This window comes from Squalius cephalus (assembly GCF_949319135.1).
Source record: "Squalius cephalus genome assembly, chromosome: 8".
Classification (NCBI taxonomy): domain Eukaryota; kingdom Metazoa; phylum Chordata; class Actinopteri; order Cypriniformes; family Leuciscidae; genus Squalius; species Squalius cephalus.
The window spans coordinates 184,138-202,996 of record NC_137129.1 but is presented as its reverse complement, the minus strand read 5'-3'; the positions used below and the strand labels follow the sequence as shown (position 1 = coordinate 202,996).

The following is an 18,859-nucleotide window of genomic DNA, read 5'->3' as shown; positions in this document are numbered from 1 at the left end:
ATTGGCTCTTTATTTGTTTTAAACAGCAGACTTGATATTTATCCATTTCTGGTCATAATTTGGAGATAATGATCATATGAGCCGTTGTGCCGCTGCTTATATTGATCAGACAGTAAAAATGCCCAAACCAGTCGTCTGTGGATGAGCGTCTGAAGCCAGCACTGGTGGGACGTTGTCCTGCTCCACTTCACACACGCAGTGAACGGAGGATTATAGAATAACGGGAAACTCGTTTATACGACACTTTATTCAACAGGAATAACATCTCGTTCAGCGCGTCATACATCATTACGGTATTTCTAGGTCATTGCACATGCGCAGTCCTTTCAGTTTCCATTTTCAATACGATCAAGTGTTTACATGTTCTCTCGATCGGATTAGAAAAGGAATAAACCGCCCCTTTCAATCCGATCGGAATCTCATTGGGATCGATCTCGATCGGATCGATTAAAGTGTTTACATGAAGGCTTTTCAGTGCGATTGAGCCGTCAATCCCATTACTAACGGATTATTTGGTTGCATGTAAACGTAGCCTCTGACAACTATTATTTTCAACAATGAGACAGTCGTACCTTTTTCAGATGTTTCTCACGGGCACCTTTGATCTGTCGGGGAAACACAGAAAAACACAGTGCTCATAAATACAGGCACATGCTACGAACACTCCCGGCCCGAGCGGGTCTGATATTAGCAGCTGGACTCTCTGATGAACGAAACTCTCTAACATCACCACGCATTTCTTTGCCCAGTTTCAAATTTAAAATGTAGCCTTTTCTAAAACACTACAGACCTTTTTGGTGACTGTATTTAATCTAGGGATGCACAATATATTGGCCACCATATCGGCATCGGACGATACATGATCATTTTTATTGTTATCGTTATCAGCCTGATAAGAAAATTTGGCCGATATATTAAAGCCAATAAATAATGGATTATTTCCTTCAGCTGAGACGCTTCAGATGTGCACTGTTCAACATGATGGCTTTGAATTGCTTGAAATATGATTGGAATCTCTTCAAAAGAGGAAAATACGGTAAAGTGAAACATGCTTTCATGAAGGCTACATAAAATTAGAATGAGAACATTCTAATTGTGTGCTTGGGACATGGCTTTTAATTGTGAGTTTTGTTTTTGTAATCAGGCTCTCAAAAATTAAATATATATATAAAAATTTGGATTCAGATTTATCGGCCAATTTATCGGTTATCGGCTTTCAAATACAAAGCATTATCGGTTATCGGTATCGGCCAAAATGTTCACGTCGGTGCATCCCTTCTTTAAACACTAGATATAAAAATAGTTTCTCTCTCCATGTTTGATATTACGTCAGCTGTTGTTTCTTGTAGAATCATATGAGTGAGAGTTGAATCTAAAGCTAGACTGAAAGATTTCATTGCACCAGTCCATGAATCTGCTGTTGGACTTGCCTTCTTCTTGGAGCCTCCCTCCTGAGGCACGTCCTTCTCCTTCTTGCGTTTCGGCCCGTCTTGTCGTGTCGAGTCTTCCAGAGACAAGCTCTTCTTCTTACTGGGAGGAGGATCATCCGTGAGCTTCCAGCGACTCACTTCCCCGTTGTCCATGCGTCGCTTTCCTAAACCGTCTCCTTGATCCTGCAGACCAGACAGAAACCTTATATTACTCTGAAGTTATAACAGTGACATCATTCTGCCACAGATTCTCTATAAACAAGCTGAAGTTATAAATCAAATGTTATCATGTGTTTGTTGGAGGCATGAAATCTAAATGCTCATTATTTAGGAAACTGATTTGCAAGATCGTGCATGATTACTGAGGTATCGTGCAAAACCAGGCCTGACTGAACACGTTAAATGTTACGTTTCCTTTTCAGTTTGCTACCTTCAGAACAGATTTTTGCAATTTTTAACAATAAAAAACTTAATGAAATTAAAAAAAGTTGGAATATCGAAACATTATCTTGGTGACAAAACAGCAGAATTTACAAGAACGTGGAATACGTAGCAAGTCAATTTTATTTGTATAGCGCTTTTCACAACACACATTGTTCAAAGCAGCTTTACACAAAATCATGTTAACGTTTATAATATTTGAATACCTTCATGCCTTAAAGCTGCATTTATCAGATTAGAGCTGGGCGATAATATAGCTACATTTTAAGACAATATAAACATTCCACCAGTTGAGATTTGCTATATTATAGAACCGCTGTACGTGAATTTATTGTATGCAAGAGGATAAAGTTGGATACACTGTATATCCAAATTGATATAAAGAGCTTGGCAATAACAGTTACATCCTGCGGCAAAATAATAAATCAGCTTATTGAGATTTGCTATATAGCACATATTGCTTTAGGTGAGTGTACTGTATGTATGTGAAAAAATTAGCCTTTTATATGACATACTGGGCTCTATCTTACACCCGGCGCAATGCAGCGCCAAGCGCGATGCAAGTGTTTTTTGCTAGTTTCAGCCTGACGCAGTTATCATTTTCACGTCCTGCGCCACGCTGTTTAAATACCAAATGCATTTGTGCCCATGGGTGTGCTGGTCTGAGAACGAGGTGTGTTCTAATTTAATGCGAGGTTATTTAATGAGCGCGTTAGTAATGTGCGCCTATAGGCGGGTCCACAACGCGCATACACTCTGCTTACTAAACACACAGGGACGCACAGCAGCACACACACATGCCAAATATTTAAAATAAAAAGATTACAACGTAAAATATTATTATTGTGTACATAAAGATATGGTGAATCCGGCTTGTCCCGTAGATGTTCTGCTTGTGCACGAGCAGTTCCGTTTGCGCTCTGGAGACGCGTTCGGTCTTTCCACTATCAAATTCCATCATGTAAATAGCGAATCTGCCATGGCGCGAGCGCAACTGGCATTTAAAGGGAACGGGAGATGAGACTCTGACTGGTTTAACGCACGTAAATCCCAAAACACAACCATTACTCATTAAGAGAATAGGGACAACCCTTTTAGACCATGCACCAGGAGCGTCGTTAAACTAGCAAAAGTGGATTCGGACACGCCCTAAGTGAACTTGCACCGTGCGCTTTAGACCATGCGCTTAGATCGTTAAAATAGGGCCCTATAAGTCTTTATAGTCCATCTCAATCGGTTGGCAAATGACAGATTTATGGACCAAAATCTATTAAATATTTTTCATTTTAGCAGAAAACCAAACCTTTAAAGAAGGTGTGGCAAGACCAGTCCTGAAACAGAGACGCTACATCATGTTTTACCTCAGTCTTACCTTACTGGTCTTTCCTTCCTTGTGGCACTTTGGACATTCCCAGCAGTTTGGGATCTCATCGTTAATGATGCCTTCGGACTTCCCCATCTGCGGGAGAGAGTTGATGATGTTATGGTCAGCATTAAGAGTGCTGGTAATGAGTGCTGGTAATGAGTGCTGGTAAAGAGTGCTGGTAAAGAGTGCTGGTAATGCGTGCTGGTAATGCGTGCTGGTAATGCGTGCTGGTAATGCGTGCTGGTAATGCGTGCTGGTAATGAGTGCAGGTAAAGAGTGCTGGTAAAGAGTGCTGGTAAAGAGTGCTGGTAATGCATGCTGGTAATGCGTGCTGGTAATGCGTGCTGGTAATGAGTGTTGGTAATGAGTGCTGGTAATGAGTGCTGGTAAAGAGTGCTGGTAAAGAGTGCTGGTAATGAGTGCTGGTAAAGAGTGCTGGTAAAGAGTGCTGGTAATGCGTGCTGGTAATGCGTGCTGGTAATGAGTGCTGGTAATGAGTGCTGGTAATGAGTGCTGGTAATGAGTGCTGGTAATGAGTGCTGGTAAAGAGTGCTGGTAAAGAGTGCTGGTAAGAGTGCTGGTAAAGAGTGCTGGTAAAGAGTGCTGGTAATGAGTGCTGGTAATGAGTGCTGGTAATGAGTGCTGGTAAAGAGTGCTGGTAATGAGTGCAGGTAAAGAGTGCAGGTAAAGAGTGCAGGTAAAGAGTGCTGGTAAAGAGTGCTGGTAAAGAGTGCTGGTAATGAGTGCTGGTAATGAGTGCTGGTAAAGAGTGCTGGTAATGAGTGCAGGTAAAGAGTGCAGGTAATGAGTGCTGGTAATGAGTGCTGGTAAAGAGTGCTGGTAATGAGTGCTGGTAAAGAGTGCTGGTAAAGAGTACTGGTAAAGAGTGCAGGTAAAGAGTGCAGGTAAAGAGTGCAGGTAAAGAGTGCTGGTAAAGAGTGCTGGTAAAGAGTGCAGGTAAAGAGTGCTGGTAAAGAGTGCTGGTAAAGAGTGCTGGTAATGAGTGCTGGTAATGAGTGCTGGTAAAGAGTGCTGGTAATGAGTGCTGGTAATGAGTGCTGGTAATGAGTGCTGGTAAAGAGTGCTGGTAATGAGTGCTGGTAAAAGTGCTGGTAATGAGTGCTGGTAATGAGTGCTGGTAATGTAAAGAGTGCTGGTAATGAGTGCTGGTAATGAGTGCTGGTAATGAGTGCTGGTAATGAGTGCTGGTAAAGAGTGCTGGTAAAAGTGCTGGTAATGAGTGCTGGTAATGAGTGCTGGTAATGTAAAGAGTGCTGGTAATGAGTGCTGGTAAATGTGCTGGTAGACCTTCAGGCAGCTGGGGTGGATGATCTCGTTGCAGATTGTGCACTCCATCAGAGAAAGGCTGAACTTCTCCTCCTCCGACTCCACCGTATCTTCCTTCCCCGCTTCACCACACGCGAAACACACGGCAGTGTGCGGCAACACCGGCTGCAGGAGAGACCCATGGGGAAAACACACACACACATAAACTAACCAGGGAGAAAATGTGTGAAGGTTTGCACATGGGATTAAGATGCATTTTGCTCAATCTGATCACAAGTGGTCAATGCTAAATAAAGGTAAACACAACATTATTAACTGCGTGTTTACAATTGCTTAGAAGCTGAAGCTTTACATTTAGCCATTATATTTCCGACACACACTTAAAGGTACAATATGTAAGATTTTTGTAATAACTTTCACAGTGTGATATATTTCATGCAGTTGTGTCCTTACATTATCCCAAAAGTTCCCAAGGATTTGTAAATCCAGAAAAATTCCAGTTTTTAATAATGGCTTGTCCCTGGTCATTGTCGCCTATCAATGGGGACTCACCGCGGTGCACTGCCGGAGCAGACACGACTGCTTCATGCGGCCCGGTCCTCCGAACTTCTTCATGTCCTTGCAGAAGTGGCACTCGCCGCACTCGGTCCTCATACACGCCTGACAGCGCCGGCACCGTGTGCGCCGCCGCCGCGCGCCTCCCAGCGCCTTACTGCCAGACATCGCCTCGGCATTCACCTGCACACACACACACACACACACACACACACACACACACACACACAGGTCAGGACATCACAACACACACACGCGCCTCCCAGCGCCTTACTGCCAGATATCGCCTCGGCATTCACCTGCACACACACACACACAGGTCAGGACATCACAACACACACACGCGCCTCCCAGCGCCTTACTGCCAGACATCGCCTCGGCATTCACCTGCACACACACACACACACACACACACACAGGTCAGGACATCACAACACACACACACGCGCCTCCCAGCGCCTTACTGCCAGATATCGCCTCGGCATTCACCTGCACACACACACACACACAGGTCAGGACATCACAACACACACACGCGCCTCCCAGCGCCTTACTGCCAGACATCGCCTCGGCATTCACCTGCACACACACACACACACAGGTCAGGACATCACAACACACACACGCGCCTCCCAGCGCCTTACTGCCAGACATCGCCTCGGCATTCACCTGCACACACACACACACACAGGTCAGGACATCACAACACACACACGCGCCTCCCAGCGCCTTACTGCCAGACATCGCCTCGGCATTCACCTGCACACACACACACACACAGGTCAGGACATCACAACACACACACGCGCCTCCCAGCGCCTTACTGCCAGACATCGCCTCGGCATTCACCTGCACACACACACACACACACACACACACAGGTCAGGACATCACAACACACACACACGCGCCTCCCAGCGCCTTACTGCCAGATATCGCCTCGGCATTCACCTGCACACACACACACACACAGGTCAGGACATCACAACACACACACGCGCCTCCCAGCGCCTTACTGCCAGACATCGCCTCGGCATTCACCTGCACACACACACACACACAGGTCAGGACATCACAACACACACACGCGCCTCCCAGCGCCTTACTGCCAGACATCGCCTCGGCATTCACCTGCACACACACACACACACAGGTCAGGACATCACAACACACACACGCGCCTCCCAGCGCCTTACTGCCAGACATCGCCTCGGCATTCACCTGCACACACACACACACACACACACACACACACAGGTCAGGACAGGACATCACATGCTGCCAATCAAATACCCAGAATGCCAAGCGGGTCTCCACATTAACCCTTTCCGTGCTCTTGACGTTCTTGATCAGGGTTTGAAATGAACACTCGCCAAATGCGGGTTAAAATCAGCTGTGGCGGGAAACGCTGTCAAAGCACGAGTCAATTTGGCGTTACTTATTACGTTTACTCACTTTGCTGGGAAAGTTCGTGAAGCCAAATCTGTGCAGATTTTAGCGCAAAAAAGTATGAGTCATCATGATATATTAAATACAACGCATTACGCAGAATCTGCTCATATCTTTCACATCGTCACTACGCAATAAATAACGGCGCACTTGTTCATTAGCATTGAAGCAATAACGAAGATTAAAAGCATTTGGTGAACAGAAAAGACATTGTTATTTTCCAACATCCTACATTTTTTTATGTTCTTTGTACTGTATTGGTCTGTCCAACTAAAACACATTTATGGTGAAAAGGATGAGAATGAAAGAGGAACTGAAAATATATATATATATGATTGTGACGTAGTTAATCTGGTTACTTTCTTCTCTTTTCTTGGCTAGTAGAAGTTCTGAATGGCCGCTGAGTGGAAAAGTTATTTTCTAACCCTGCTCTTGACGCTTGTACAAGCAACACTGATGATTTACTGGAATTACTGAGGCTGGGAAAAATATAATTTCACTTACACAATTAATATGGTGTGTTTTAAATTTTGTTAAATGTGTTTGATGTAATTATTAACAGAAAACTGTGCATTTAATAAGTTTATTAGGTTTTTTTAACCGATTCAAAGCCCTAAATTCTCGGTCAATGACATAAGATCTCATAATGAAGGGGAAAAGGAAAAGCATTTAAAAATGAAGCTTTAAACAAGTTATCAGAAATATATCCATGCTGTTTTCATATAATGGATATATATTATATATCATATAAGGAAATATCATGTAGGGTAGCAGTTAATTATTCTTTAAAAAGTATAATTAACTGCTAAAAAAAAGTTATGATCAGAATGATCGGGACAGATCCCGGACGGATCGCTCCACTGCCGCTCTCTCGATCACTAAAGGCTGGGAGTGAATCACTGATGAGGACTAGAGGAGCCGAGCACAGAGCCAGCGGTGCGCCTTCACACGGGCCGACGCAGACGAACCTCAGGCCGTATAGAGTTAGGGCTAACCCTAATGATCGGGACAGATCCCGGACGGATCGCTCCACTGCCGCTCTCTCGATCACTAAGGCTGGGAGTGAATCACTGATGAGGACTAGAGGAGCCAAGCACAGAGCCAGCGGTGCGCCTTCACACGGGCCGACGCAGACGAACCTCAGGCCGTATAGAGTTAGGGCTAACCCTAATGATCGGGACAGATCCCGGACGGATCGCTCCACTGCCGCTCTCTCGATCACTAAGGCTGGGAGTGAATCACTGATGAGGACTAGAGGAGCCGAGCACAGAGCCAGCGGTGCGCCTTCACACGGTCCGACGCAGACGAACCTCAGGCCGTATAGAGTTAGGGCTAACCCTAATGATCGGGACAGATCCCGGACGGATCGCTCCACTGCCGCTCTCTCGATCACTAAAGGCTGGGAGTGAATCACTGATGAGGACTAGAGGAGCCGAGCACAGAGCCAGCGGTGCGCCTTCACACGGGCCGACGCAGACGAACCTCAGGCCGTATAGAGTTAGGGCTAACCCTAATGATCGGGACAGATCCCGGACGGATCGCTCCACTGCCGCTCTCTCGATCACTAAAGGCTGGGAGTGAATCACTGATGAGGACTAGAGGAGCCGAGCACAGAGCCAGCGGTGCGCCTTCACACGGGCCGACGCAGACGAACCTCAGGCCGTATAGAGTTAGGGCTAACCCTAATGATCGGGACAGATCCCGGACGGATCGCTCCACTGCCGCTCTCTCGATCACTAAAGGCTGGGAGTGAATCACTGATGAGGACTAGAGGAGCCGAGCACAGAGCCAGCGGTGCGCCTTCACACGGGCCGACGCAGACGAACCTCAGGCCGTATAGAGTTAGGGCTAACCCTAATGATCGGGACAGATCCCGGACGGATCGCTCCACTGCCGCTCTCTCGATCACTAAAGGCTGGGAGTGAATCACTGATGAGGACTAGAGGAGCCGAGCACAGAGCCAGCGGTGCGCCTTCACACGGGCCGACGCAGACGAACCTCAGGCCGTATAGAGTTAGGGCTAACCCTAATGATCGGGACAGATCCCGGACGGATCGCTCTACTGCCGCTCTCTCGATCACTAAAGGCTGGGAGTGAATCACTGATGAGGACTAGAGGAGCCGAGCACAGAGCCAGCGGTGCGCCTTCACACGGGCCGACGCAGACGAACCTCAGGCCGTATAGAGTTAGGGCTAACCCTAATGATCGGGACAGATCCCGGACGGATCGCTCCACTGCCGCTCTCTCGATCACTAAAGGCTGGGAGTGAATCACTGATGAGGACTAGAGGAGCCGAGCACAGAGCCAGCGGTGCGCCTTCACACGGGCCGACGCAGACGAACCTCAGGCCGTATAGAGTTAGGGCTAACCCTAATGATCGGGACAGATCCCGGACGGATCGCTCCACTGCCGCTCTCTCGATCACTAAAGGCTGGGAGTGAATCACTGATGAGGACTAGAGGAGCCGAGCACAGAGCCAGCGGTGCGCCTTCACACGGGCCGACGCAGACGAACCTCAGGCCGTATAGAGTTAGGGCTAACCCTAATGATCGGGACAGATCCCGGACGGATCGCTCCACTGCCGCTCTCTCGATCACTAAAGGCTGGGAGTGAATCACTGATGAGGACTAGAGGAGCCAAGCACAGAGCCAGCGGTGCGCCTTCACACGGGCCGACGCAGACGAACCTCAGGCCGTATAGAGTTAGGGCTAACCCTAATGATCGGGACAGATCCCGGACGGATCGCTCCACTGCCGCTCTCTCGATCACTAAGGCTGGGAGTGAATCACTGATGAGGACTAGAGGAGCCGAGCACAGAGCCAGCGGTGCGCCTTCACACGGGCCGACGCAGACGAACCTCAGGCCGTATAGAGTTAGGGCTAACCCTAATGATCGGGACAGATCCCGGACGGATCGCTCTACTGCCGCTCTCTCGATCACTAAAGGCTGGGAGTGAATCACTGATGAGGACTAGAGGAGCCGAGCACAGAGCCAGCGGTGCGCCTTCACACGGGCCGACGCAGACGAACCTCAGGCCGTATAGAGTTAGGGCTAACCCTAATGATCGGGACAGATCCCGGACGGATCGCTCCACTGCCGCTCTCTCGATCACTAAAGGCTGGGAGTGAATCACTGATGAGGACTAGAGGAGCCGAGCACAGAGCCAGCGGTGCGCCTTCACACGGGCCGACGCAGACGAACCTCAGGCCGTATAGAGTTAGGGCTAACCCTAATGATCGGGACAGATCCCGGACGGATCGCTCCACTGCCGCTCTCTCGATCACTAAAGGCTGGGAGTGAATCACTGATGAGGACTAGAGGAGCCAAGCACAGAGCCAGCGGTGCGCCTTCACACGGGCCGACGCAGACGAACCTCAGGCCGTATAGAGTTAGGGCTAACCCTAATGATCGGGACAGATCCCGGACGGATCGCTCCACTGCCGCTCTCTCGATCACTAAGGCTGGGAGTGAATCACTGATGAGGACTAGAGGAGCCGAGCACAGAGCCAGCGGTGCGCCTTCACACGGGCCGACGCAGACGAACCTCAGGCCGTATAGAGTTAGGGCTAACCCTAATGATCGGGACAGATCCCGGACGGATCGCTCCACTGCCGCTCTCTCGATCACTAAAGGCTGGGAGTGAATCACTGATGAGGACTAGAGGAGCCGAGCACAGAGCCAGCGGTGCGCCTTCACACGGTCCGACGCAGACGAACCTCAGGCCGTATAGAGTTAGGGCTAACCCTAATGATCGGGACAGATCCCGGACGGATCGCTCCACTGCCGCTCTCTCGATCACTAAAGGCTGAGAGTGAATCACTGATGAGGACTAGAGGAGCCGAGCACAGAGCCAGCGGTGCGCCTTCACACGGGCCGACGCAGACGAACCTCAGGCCGTATAGAGTTAGGGCTAACCCTAATGATCGGGACAGATCCCGGACGGATCGCTCCACTGCCGCTCTCTCGATCACTAAAGGCTGGGAGTGAATCACTGATGAGGACTAGAGGAGCCGAGCACAGAGCCAGCGGTGCGCCTTCACACGGGCCGACGCAGACGAACCTCAGGCCGTATAGAGTTAGGGCTAACCCTAATGATCGGGACAGATCCCGGACGGATCGCTCCACTGCCGCTCTCTCGATCACTAAAGGCTGGGAGTGAATCACTGATGAGGACTAGAGGAGCCGAGCACAGAGCCAGCGGTGCGCCTTCACACGGGCCGACGCAGACGAACCTCAGGCCGTATAGAGTTAGGGCTAACCCTAATGATCGGGACAGATCCCGGACGGATCGCTCCACTGCCGCTCTCTCGATCACTAAAGGCTGGGAGTGAATCACTGATGAGGACTAGAGGAGCCAAGCACAGAGCCAGCGGTGCGCCTTCACACGGGCCGACGCAGACGAACCTCAGGCCGTATAGAGTTAGGGCTAACCCTAATGATCGGGACAGATCCCGGACGGATCGCTCCACTGCCGCTCTCTCGATCACTAAGGCTGGGAGTGAATCACTGATGAGGACTAGAGGAGCCGAGCACAGAGCCAGCGGTGCGCCTTCACACGGTCCGACGCAGACGAACCTCAGGCCGTATAGAGTTAGGGCTAACCCTAATGATCGGGACAGATCCCGGACGGATCGCTCCACTGCCGCTCTCTCGATCACTAAAGGCTGAGAGTGAATCACTGATGAGGACTAGAGGAGCCGAGCACAGAGCCAGCGGTGCGCCTTCACACGGGCCGACGCAGACGAACCTCAGGCCGTATAGAGTTAGGGCTAACCCTAATGATCGGGACAGATCCCGGACGGATCGCTCCACTGCCGCTCTCTCGATCACTAAAGGCTGGGAGTGAATCACTGATGAGGACTAGAGGAGCCGAGCACAGAGCCAGCGGTGCGCCTTCACACGGGCCGACGCAGACGAACCTCAGGCCGTATAGAGTTAGGGCTAACCCTAATGATCGGGACAGATCCCGGACGGATCGCTCCACTGCCGCTCTCTCGATCACTAAAGGCTGGGAGTGAATCACTGATGAGGACTAGAGGAGCCGAGCACAGAGCCAGCGGTGCGCCTTCACACGGGCCGACGCAGACGAACCTCAGGCCGTATAGAGTTAGGGCTAACCCTAATGATCGGGACAGATCCCGGACGGATCGCTCCACTGCCGCTCTCTCGATCACTAAAGGCTGGGAGTGAATCACTGATGAGGACTAGAGGAGCCGAGCACAGAGCCAGCGGTGCGCCTTCACACGGGCCGACGCAGACGAACCTCAGGCCGTATAGAGTTAGGGCTAACCCTAATGATCGGGACAGATCCCGGACGGATCGCTCCACTGCCGCTCTCTCGATCACTAAAGGCTGGGAGTGAATCACTGATGAGGACTAGAGGAGCCAAGCACAGAGCCAGCGGTGCGCCTTCACACGGGCCGACGCAGACGAACCTCAGGCCGTATAGAGTTAGGGCTAACCCTAATGATCGGGACAGATCCCGGACGGATCGCTCCACTGCCGCTCTCTCGATCACTAAGGCTGGGAGTGAATCACTGATGAGGACTAGAGGAGCCGAGCACAGAGCCAGCGGTGCGCCTTCACACGGTCCGACGCAGACGAACCTCAGGCCGTATAGAGTTAGGGCTAACCCTAATGATCGGGACAGATCCCGGACGGATCGCTCCACTGCCGCTCTCTCGATCACTAAAGGCTGAGAGTGAATCACTGATGAGGACTAGAGGAGCCGAGCACAGAGCCAGCGGTGCGCCTTCACACGGGCCGACGCAGACGAACCTCAGGCCGTATAGAGTTAGGGCTAACCCTAATGATCGGGACAGATCCCGGACGGATCGCTCCACTGCCGCTCTCTCGATCACTAAAGGCTGGGAGTGAATCACTGATGAGGACTAGAGGAGCCGAGCACAGAGCCAGCGGTGCGCCTTCACACGGGCCGACGCAGACGAACCTCAGGCCGTATAGAGTTAGGGCTAACCCTAATGATCGGGACAGATCCCGGACGGATCGCTCCACTGCCGCTCTCTCGATCACTAAAGGCTGGGAGTGAATCACTGATGAGGACTAGAGGAGCCGAGCACAGAGCCAGCGGTGCGCCTTCACACGGGCCGACGCAGACGAACCTCAGGCCGTATAGAGTTAGGGCTAACCCTAATGATCGGGACAGATCCCGGACGGATCGCTCCACTGCCGCTCTCTCGATCACTAAAGGCTGGGAGTGAATCACTGATGAGGACTAGAGGAGCCGAGCACAGAGCCAGCGGTGCGCCTTCACACGGGCCGACGCAGACGAACCTCAGGCCGTATAGAGTTAGGGCTAACCCTAATGATCGGGACAGATCCCGGACGGATCGCTCCACTGCCGCTCTCTCGATCACTAAAGGCTGGGAGTGAATCACTGATGAGGACTAGAGGAGCCGAGCACAGAGCCAGCGGTGCGCCTTCACACGGGCCGACGCAGACGAACCTCAGGCCGTATAGAGTTAGGGCTAACCCTAATGATCGGGACAGATCCCGGACGGATCGCTCCACTGCCGCTCTCTCGATCACTAAAGGCTGGGAGTGAATCACTGATGAAGACTAGAGGAGCCGAGCACAGAGCCAGCGGTGCGCCTTCACACGGTCCGACGCAGACGAACCTCAGGCCGTATAGAGTTAGGGCTAACCCTAATGATCGGGACAGATCCCGGACGGATCGCTCCACTGCCGCTCTCTCGATCACTAAAGGCTGGGAGTGAATCACTGATGAGGACTAGAGGAGCCGAGCACAGAGCCAGCGGTGCGCCTTCACACGGGCCGACGCAGACGAACCTCAGGCCGTATAGAGTTAGGGCTAACCCTAATGATCGGGACAGATCCCGGACGGATCGCTCCACTGCCACTCTCTCGATCACTAAAGGCTGGGAGTGAATCACTGATGAGGACTAGAGGAGCCGAGCACAGAGCCAGCGGTGCGCCTTCACACGGGCCGACGCAGACGAACCTCAGGCCGTATAGAGTTAGGGCTAACCCTAATGATCGGGACAGATCCCGGACGGATCGCTCCACTGCCGCTCTCTCGATCACTAAAGGCTGGGAGTGAATCACTGATGAGGACTAGAGGAGCCGAGCACAGAGCCAGCGGTGCGCCTTCACACGGGCCGACGCAGACGAACCTCAGGCCGTATAGAGTTAGGGCTAACCCTAATGATCGGGACAGATCCCGGACGGATCGCTCCACTGCCACTCTCTCGATCACTAAAGGCTGGGAGTGAATCACTGATGAGGACTAGAGGAGCCGAGCACAGAGCCAGCGGTGCGCCTTCACACGGGCCGACGCAGACGAACCTCAGGCCGTATAGAGTTAGGGCTAACCCTAATGATCGGGACAGATCCCGGACGGATCGCTCCACTGCCGCTCTCTCGATCACTAAAGGCTGGGAGTGAATCACTGATGAGGACTAGAGGAGCCGAACACAGAGCCAGCGGTGCGCCTTCACACGGGCCGACGCAGACGAACCTCAGGCCGTATAGAGTTAGGGCTAACCCTAATGATCGGGACAGATCCCGGACGGATCGCTCCACTGCCGCTCTCTCGATCACTAAAGGCTGAGCGTGAATCACTGATGAGGACTAGAGGAGCCGAGCACAGAGCCAGCGGTGCGCCTTCACACGGGCCGACGCAGACGAACCTCAGGCCGTTTAGAGTTAGGGCTAACCCTAATGATCGGGACAGATCCCGGACGGATCGCTCCACTGCCGCTCTCTCGATCACTAAAGGCTGAGAGTGAATCACTGATGAGGACTAGAGGAGCCGAGCACAGAGCCAGCGGTGCGCCTTCACACGGGCCGACGCAGACGAACCTCAGGCCGTATAGAGTTAGGGCTAACCCTAATGATCGGGACAGATCCCGGACGGATCGCTCCACTGCCGCTCTCTCGATCACTAAAGGCTGAGCGTGAATCACTGATGAGGACTAGAGGAGCCGAGCACAGAGCCAGCGGTGCGCCTTCACACGGGCCGACGCAGACGAACCTCAGGCCGTATAGAGTTAGGGCTAACCCTAATGATCGGGACAGATCCCGGACGGATCGCTCCACTGCCGCTCTCTCGATCACTAAAGGCTGGGAGTGAATCACTGATGAGGACTAGAGGAGCCGAGCACAGAGCCAGCGGTGCGCCTTCACACGGGCCGACGCAGACGAACCTCAGGCCGTATAGAGTTAGGGCTAACCCTAATGATCGGGACAGATCCCGGACGGATCGCTCCACTGCCGCTCTCTCGATCACTAAAGGCTGGGAGTGAATCACTGATGAGGACTAGAGGAGCCGAACACAGAGCCAGCGGTGCGCCTTCACACGGTCCGACGCAGACGAACCTCAGGCCGTATAGAGTTAGGGCTAACCCTAATGATCGGGACAGATCCCGGACGGATCGCTCCACTGCCGCTCTCTCGATCACTAAAGGCTGGGAGTGAATCACTGATGAGGACTAGAGGAGCCGAGCACAGAGCCAGCGGTGCGCCTTCACACGGGCCGACGCAGACGAACCTCAGGCCGTATAGAGTTAGGGCTAACCCTAATGATCGGGACAGATCCCGGACGGATCGCTCCACTGCCGCTCTCTCGATCACTAAAGGCTGGGAGTGAACATCCTCCACTTTCACTGCAACACTTTTATCCGTTCAGTGAAAATGAACAGTGATTCGCAGGTGTGTGTCAAATTACCATTATACTACTATATTACAGTGACTTTCATGAAATATCATCAGATTACTTGCTAATAATATCCTCAGATTACTCCATGTCAGCATTAATAATTAATTAATAATTCATTACATTTATATAGCGCTTTTCTCGGCACTCAAAGCGCTTTACATGCGGGAATCTCCTCAACCACCACCAGTGTGCAGCATCCACCTGGATGATGCGACGGCAGCCATATTGCGCCAGAACGCCCACCACACACCAGCTTACTGGTGGAGAGGAGACAGTGATGAAGCCAGTCAGTATATGGGGATGATTAGGAGGCCATGATGGACAGGGGCCAAGGGGCAAATTTGGCCAGGATGCCGGGGTTACACCCCTACTCTTTCGAAAGACATCCTGGGATTTTTAATGACCACAGAGAGTCAGGACCTCGGTTTAACGTCTCATCCGAAGGACGGTGCTCTTTGACAGTATAGTGTCCCCATCACTATACCGGGGCATTAGGACCCACACAGACCACAGGGTGACCCCCTGCTGGCCTCTCTAACACCTCCTCCAGCAGCAACCTGGTTTTCTCAGGAGGTCTCCCATCCAGGTACTAACATTACTTATGTTTAAAACGCTAATTCAAAGTTAAAATGTAATGACAATAAACAAAAATGCACTCATGAGAACCAAGCTATTATAAATGTATTTAAACTTTGACACCATTCATTTTTCTAATGCATGTTACCGGTCTTATTATTAATGCTTCATTCAAGCATTTTTTGGATTTATTAATCCTTTATAAAATGTCCTAAACTTGCTCTTCTGTAATGTGACTTGCCAACACACACACACTGAGTACAGGGACAGTCTCCTCCTCTCCTCCCTCCCGGACACGGACACGGACACACACACACACACACACACACACACACACACACACACACACACACACACACACACACACACACACACACACAGTTCAGGGACAGTCTCCTGCCGGACGGAGGGTTAGGGTTCTTCAGACGAGCACAGGTGGAGGAACTCTTCACTCAAGCCAGTTCAGGTTAAAGTTCACACAAAAATGAAAATGAGCCCATGGTTTACTCGCCCTCAACCCATCCTAGGTGTGTATGACTCTCTTCTTTCAGATGAACACAATCTGAGTTAAATAAAAAAATATCCCGCTCTTCCCAGCTCTATAATGGGAGTGAATGGAGCCTGAGATTCTGAAGCCCAAAAGTGCATCATCCATCATCCATCATAACCCTAATCCATATGGGTTAATAAAGGCCTTCTGAAGAAACATATCCAGATTGGCGTCCGGTAACAGCCGTACGCAAGTCTAGTTCCAGCGGAAGAGTGACCTCTGACCCCACGCATGACAAACGCGGAAGAGCAGAGGATCGAGTAAAACACCGGTCACAAATCAGAAGTATAAAACAAGATTTTTATAGAGAAATGTGGACGGAGCTTGAGTTAGATGTTTGAAGCGCGAGAGGCGTGGACTCACCTGAGCTTACGCTACTCCTACATCATGCGTGGGGTCAGAGGTCATGCGTGGGGTCAGAGGTCACTCTTCCCCAGGAACTAGACTTTGGTAGGGCCGTTACCGGACGCCAGTGATTATAGTTTCTAAAGTTATAAATCTGGATATGTTTCTTCAGAAGGCCTTTATTAGCCCATATGGATTAGGGTTATGATGGATGATGCAGGCTTCAGAATCTCAGGCTCCATTCACTCCCATTATAGAGCCGGGAAGAGCGGGATATTTTTTATTTACAACTCCGACTGTATTCGCCTGAAAGAAGAGAGTCATACACACCTGGGATGGGTTGAGGGCGAGTAAACCATGGGATAGTAAATGAACTATCCCTGTGAGACAGACATTAGTGGGGTCAGGTGCTGTGACGGACAGATGGCTGCTGAGGACACTCGTTTCCGGCGCTTTACGTTTAACACACACTTAAAGTTTTTGGCCAATCACGAAGCAGTGGTTGAGCTGTGGCCAATCAGAGCACTGGGCTTTTTTGAAGGAGGGGCTTTGTAGAAATCAGTGACAGACTGGACAAGACTGTGCACTGTGTTTTGGTTTTTTTACATTAAAGCATGTCAACCTATTACCCCCAATAAACAAAATAAACTTTTAAAATGGCATCATATGAGCCCTTCATGGCTCAACCGATGTTCAGGGGGAATCTGCTTCTCGTTGAGCAAACGTGGGTCAGTTAAACAGCAGATTAATCTACTGAACTTCAGTCCCTCGTTTCCATGCGTTTCCATCCGTCACACGTTAAACATCCATCCTGAGGATTCCTGACGAACACAGACGGGAACGATAACGACAAAGATCTAGTCCTCATCACCTCGTCCGGTGGATTGGGACAGGAACCACCGATATACAGATTTATACAGTATAGATGTGTTAGTGAGAGTGTGTCAGCTGAAGGGAGTACATTGTTGAGTTTTCTGCAGTGAAATTGTGAAATTTATAGGTTTCTGGTTTTACTAAATAACATTTTGGTGTCGTGACAAACCTATTTCCATTATTATTATTATTATTATTATATTATTATTATGTACTGTAGGCTTGTGCAATATTGAGAACAACATTTTCGAATTTTTAGAAGGTAAAGCAAAAGTAATCAGCAATTTGCTTTTTTTCATGATAGTAAAAGTATTCTAAAAACATTTTATTTCAGGAAGATAATCAAAACTCTTCAAGTTACTGTGCAGTTCGAGAGACACGAGACTGTCAGACATACAGAATTACACACAAGCGTTCAGATTCGGGATATTTGAGTTTAGATAAACATTTAACCACTAAATGCCACGACAGAATCTAATACTGCAGAGATGTCTGATAATAATCATCATTTGTAAGTCCTCATTAAATACAACATTTTTTTCATCTTGAGTGACAGCAGGAATACTGAGGTATATTATACTTTCTGTCATTGATAAACAACATTTACTGCCACGCAAATCACAGAGTTACCAGAGCAAAATCATGATCACTTCATAAGGCATGTTCCGAGCGGTGTAATATTCCACAGTATTTTGTAATTTCGTTCATTTTTTTATGACAACAACAACCAGTAAATATAGGTGGAAAGTCCATGGTATATGTCTTCAGTTACACAATTCTCCATTCTGTCAGGTGAAATATGGGCCTAAAATCAGACTGAAGACACCCAGAAGCTGCAGGGATTTACCATGATTTACTGTGGTGAATGACAGTGTCATCATCAGTCAGTGAATGAGCTGTGCCACTGCAGACACACGACAGCTAACATGAGCGGCTAACCAGCTGGTTAACGTTAGTTAGTTATTCGTCCTCAGCCACACATATACTCACAGAACCCAGCCCAGCAGCTGAGAAGCGCTTTCACTGACCCACAGAACCAGAAACACACCAGATGAACGAGCAGAAACACTCCAGACTGGCTATACCGAGCCGCTAGCATGGGCTGGTTAGCAGGTCCATTCAGCGCATTCACACGCAGTTCAGCGGGACTGAGATGGGCTTTACTAACCATTGTGATCTGGGAGGAATTTCGCCCACGACGATCTTGTTTTAATGGCACACACTCTCACAGACACACACACACACACACACACACTCAGACACACAACAATACACGGCTAGCCACCGAG

At 50.0% G+C, this 18,859-nt stretch overlaps 1 protein-coding gene across 4 annotated transcripts in view; it reads right to left on the bottom strand.

The window, feature by feature from the left end:
* fbxl19 (F-box and leucine rich repeat protein 19) overlaps positions 1-18,859 on the bottom strand; it is a 57,664-nt gene that overhangs the window by 38,192 nt on the left and 613 nt on the right. For 3 of the 4 annotated variants that reach the window (XM_079878864.1, XM_079878863.1, XM_079878865.1), the window contains 5 exons: positions 5,077-5,262; positions 4,546-4,689; positions 3,244-3,330; positions 1,431-1,613; positions 573-605 (listed from right to left, as the gene is read on the bottom strand). In XM_079878864.1, coding sequence (XP_079734990.1) covers positions 573-605; positions 1,431-1,613; positions 3,244-3,330; positions 4,546-4,689; positions 5,077-5,247 — 618 coding nt within the window. In that variant the 5' untranslated portion in view covers positions 5,248-5,262. Of the gene's footprint in view, positions 1-572; positions 606-1,430; positions 1,614-3,243; positions 3,331-4,545; positions 4,690-5,076; positions 5,263-18,738; positions 18,811-18,859 lie in introns of those variants that run through there. The other variant, XM_079878862.1, reaches the window with a different exon arrangement.